General features: G+C 61.3%; 1 protein-coding gene across 1 annotated transcript in view; it reads right to left on the bottom strand.

Moving 5' to 3' along the window:
- The window catches only part of LOC104492016 (alpha-2-macroglobulin-like protein 1), a gene marked incomplete at both ends in the record, with an annotated part of 15,416 nt that overhangs the window by 11,580 nt on the left and 696 nt on the right, over positions 1-3,140 (bottom strand). Inside the window, 3 exons of the mRNA XM_010134516.1 lie at positions 216-313; positions 2,538-2,656; positions 2,916-3,042. Of these exons, the coding sequence (XP_010132818.1) occupies positions 216-313; positions 2,538-2,656; positions 2,916-3,042 (344 nt within the window). The remainder of the gene's footprint in view (positions 1-215; positions 314-2,537; positions 2,657-2,915; positions 3,043-3,140) is intronic.

Below are 3,140 nucleotides of genomic sequence, written 5' to 3'. Positions count from 1 at the left end.
TCTGTTAGGTGCACCTCAAGGAGGAGCAAGACTGGCAGGTCAGTCAGGGACCTCATGTTGCCAGCTGCAAGAGGACATCGGAGACAGTCACAGCCTCCTTCTGTGGGTGTGGGATTGCTGTAGACCTGCGACCGCCGTGCTGCAGGCTCTGAAATGAGACCTTTGCTTTCCATCCAGTGAGCAAACAAGGGTCGGCAGTGGGATCCAGCACCCACCCGCAGATATAGTCAAGGCAATGTTTACCACCTGCGCTCATCTTGCTGGGTTCAAGGCCCTGACGGGCTTTTGCAATTTGAGGAAAAGTTCCCATAGGCTACAGAGGTTCAAAAGCGGGGGGCAGGACCCACCTACACGCTGGTTTTCTGGGAAACGATGGCAGAACGGAGAGGGAACAGGTTCCCAAAATAAACATCAGCAGAACATAGCAAGAAGAGCCTATGAGCTGGTGGCAGTTCCTAACAAGGGCTTGTTTCCTGGCATGTCAGATGTCACCAAACAGCGGCTATCGGGGATGATCACAGATCCCGGGCTGCCCTTTTGCCATGTTTCCTCCAATTTCCTCAGATCGGTTACAAGGACGGGAGAGGACGGCACTGAGCTCCACCTGCTCTCGCTCCTCTGGGCACCGCGCCTGGGAGCCCAGCTGGGGCAGGGGCTGAGCAGCCTCTTTCTGTTCTGGAGGGAGTTTAGGGAAGCTGAGGTGCCTCTACAGCAGCGATGCAGTGTCCCGAGTGCATCCGCTACTCCAGGGCTTTGCAGCCCCCTTCTCTTGGAGGATGTGGGGAGAGGCAGAGGCAGTGCTATAGGAGGTCATGAATGGGGCTGACCTCATTCCCGTGGGCTCTTGGGTGACCACAACTGGTGTCCCCATGCCTGCCCTGCTTGAGCATTGCTGGACACAGTCCTGTGCACACCCTCCTGCCCTTTAGGAGCAGCTCCATATGATGTCAGTGTCCGGAGGAGGCTGGTCCATGGCACCCCCATGGACACAAGGCAGGATCTTGGCCCCGAGCCCATCCTGTTGCCTCAGGATGTGGGCAAGGGTCAGTGCCCCAACAGGCATCCTGGGAACAGTTCACCGTGACAAGAGCTTGGGGACACCAGCACACCAAGTCATTCATGAGACGGGGCAGGATGTGGTGGGTGCCATGAGCAGGGCGGACAAGGTGGGGTCTGTTCGGGACTAGGGGGGCACCTCCCTCGCCGATGGGAATGTACGGGGCTGCTGAGAGGAAATATTGTTGGGAGGATTTGTAACTCGGTGCTGCTGGTGACTTCGGAGCAGGAGCCAGAGGGCCCTGTCCCCCAGCCCCTCCTCAGCAGGGGCCACTGACCCCACGTTGTGCTGCTGCTTCTGCTGCCTCGCTGCCCCTGCAGTGAACGCGCTCTCAGGGTTGGTCTCAGCAGTTTTATTCAGCAAAGCAAAGTGAAGGTGCAGCCCCTCTGACACAGCGTTAGGCCGCCCAGGAGCTCTGAGCCCCCAGCACCAAGCGGGGCTGGCTTTGGGCACGGATGGCAGGAAAGAGCCTGTAGAAAAGGAGCTTCCTTGCTGCTTCCACTTCCCTGATGCCACTTGCATTTTTCTTCCTTTTGCAGCCTGGCTGAGCGCGGACAGGGACAGGGCTGCAGCCAGGGCAGCCCTGAGCATCCTCTCCACGTCCAGAAGTCAGGCTTGCACCGCTCTGCCACGGCCGTGTGTCAGCCCAGGCTCAGTGTGCCTGCCCTGGTCCCCTCTCCCAGGGACTGCCCTGGCATCAGCTCAGGGCAAGCCACGACTCCATGGTGGGAAGCGAAGCGGCTGCTGCCCGGGCAGCCCCTGACCCCCACGAGGTGGCTGGGGGAGCTGCTGGGGAGCGGGGCTGGGCTGCAGAGTCCTTGTCTGAGCCCCGTTGCTGCAGGCTCCTGCTGGGTCAGGCGAAGGGGACGAAGGGATGGGAAAAGGCTGCCAGCCCTGGAGCCCCTGGCTGTCCGGTGGGGTCCAGCAGGGTCAGGAGCAGAGGGATGAGCAGGTGCAGTTTGCCTTCACTTCTGGTTTGGAGGCTTGAACACCAGCAATACAACGTGCACGAGACGGGGATCAGAGTCAGCCTGGCCTGCTCTGCCCCAGAAACGCCTCCCCCACTCCAACAAACACCCTGCCTGGAACCCGTCCCCACCAGCAGCCCATCAGCTCCGATGGGCCAGGAGAGCTCAGGGCCACCGGGGCCAAAGCGGGCTGAGCTTGGAGCAGCCCCGTGCACGGTGTGATGAGGGGAGCAACCTGAACCTCACACAGCCAGCGGCCTCAAACCTACCCATCTCACGGCAAAAGGGGAGGGAAGGCACGACCCATGCCAGTGATGGTACCTAAGCACGGACACAGACTCCCCTTGCTCTGGGTGCTGGTGCTCTCCCGGCACCTTGCAGCACCCACAGCCCCTGTCCAGCCTGGCTGAGGGGTGGGGAGATGCTCTGCTCCGCTCTGGGAGCGACGGCTTTGGGTGCAGCTCTGCTCCCGGCGAGAGGACGGTGCAAACCCACCACCCTGCTCTGCTCACCTGCACCGTCAGGAGCTTGGTCTCGGTGCCCCTGTGCCCCTGGGCTGGCATCATGGGCACCTTGGTGCTGCAGAGATTCTCAGCCTTGGTGATGGTGACAACAGTGACACTCACTTTTCCTGTGGAGGCAGATGGGGGATGTCCTGTGACACCGTCGCAGGGGCTGGACCAGCCCAACCCCGGAGCCAGGGGAGGAGGGTAAAATGGGGCTGGGAAGTGGAGGGAAGGAGGTGGAGAGCAGGGAGCGGAGAAGGGAAAGGCAAGAGAGGAGAGCTGGAAGCAGAAGGAAGGGATCAGAACAGCAGTGACAAAGAGGAGTTTTGCAGGGAGGAGTCCTGTGGCTGGGCTCTACCCAGCCCTTTGCCATCCCCTCCGTACCCAGGCTGGTGGCTCTCACGCTCCACTGGAAGGTCCTCTCTTCGTCTGCGCAGAAACAGTCTCTATATGCCCTGTCTGAGCCCTCCAACACCTCCAGCTCCGCCGACTCCACCAGTGTCACCTGAACCTGCCAGACCACGGCCACAGCTCCATCACCCCCCGCCAGACCCCAGACCCAGGCCACCCATCCCGGCCCCGCTCACCCGCAGGCACTGCCGCAGGTAC

Source organism: Buceros rhinoceros, unplaced genomic scaffold (genome assembly GCF_000710305.1).
Source record: "Buceros rhinoceros silvestris isolate BGI_N320 unplaced genomic scaffold, ASM71030v1 scaffold7724, whole genome shotgun sequence".
In the NCBI taxonomy this organism is placed as follows: Eukaryota; Metazoa; Chordata; class Aves; order Bucerotiformes; family Bucerotidae; genus Buceros; species Buceros rhinoceros.
The sequence above is the reverse complement of the archived record's forward strand: the minus strand, read 5'-3'. Positions and strand labels throughout refer to the sequence as shown.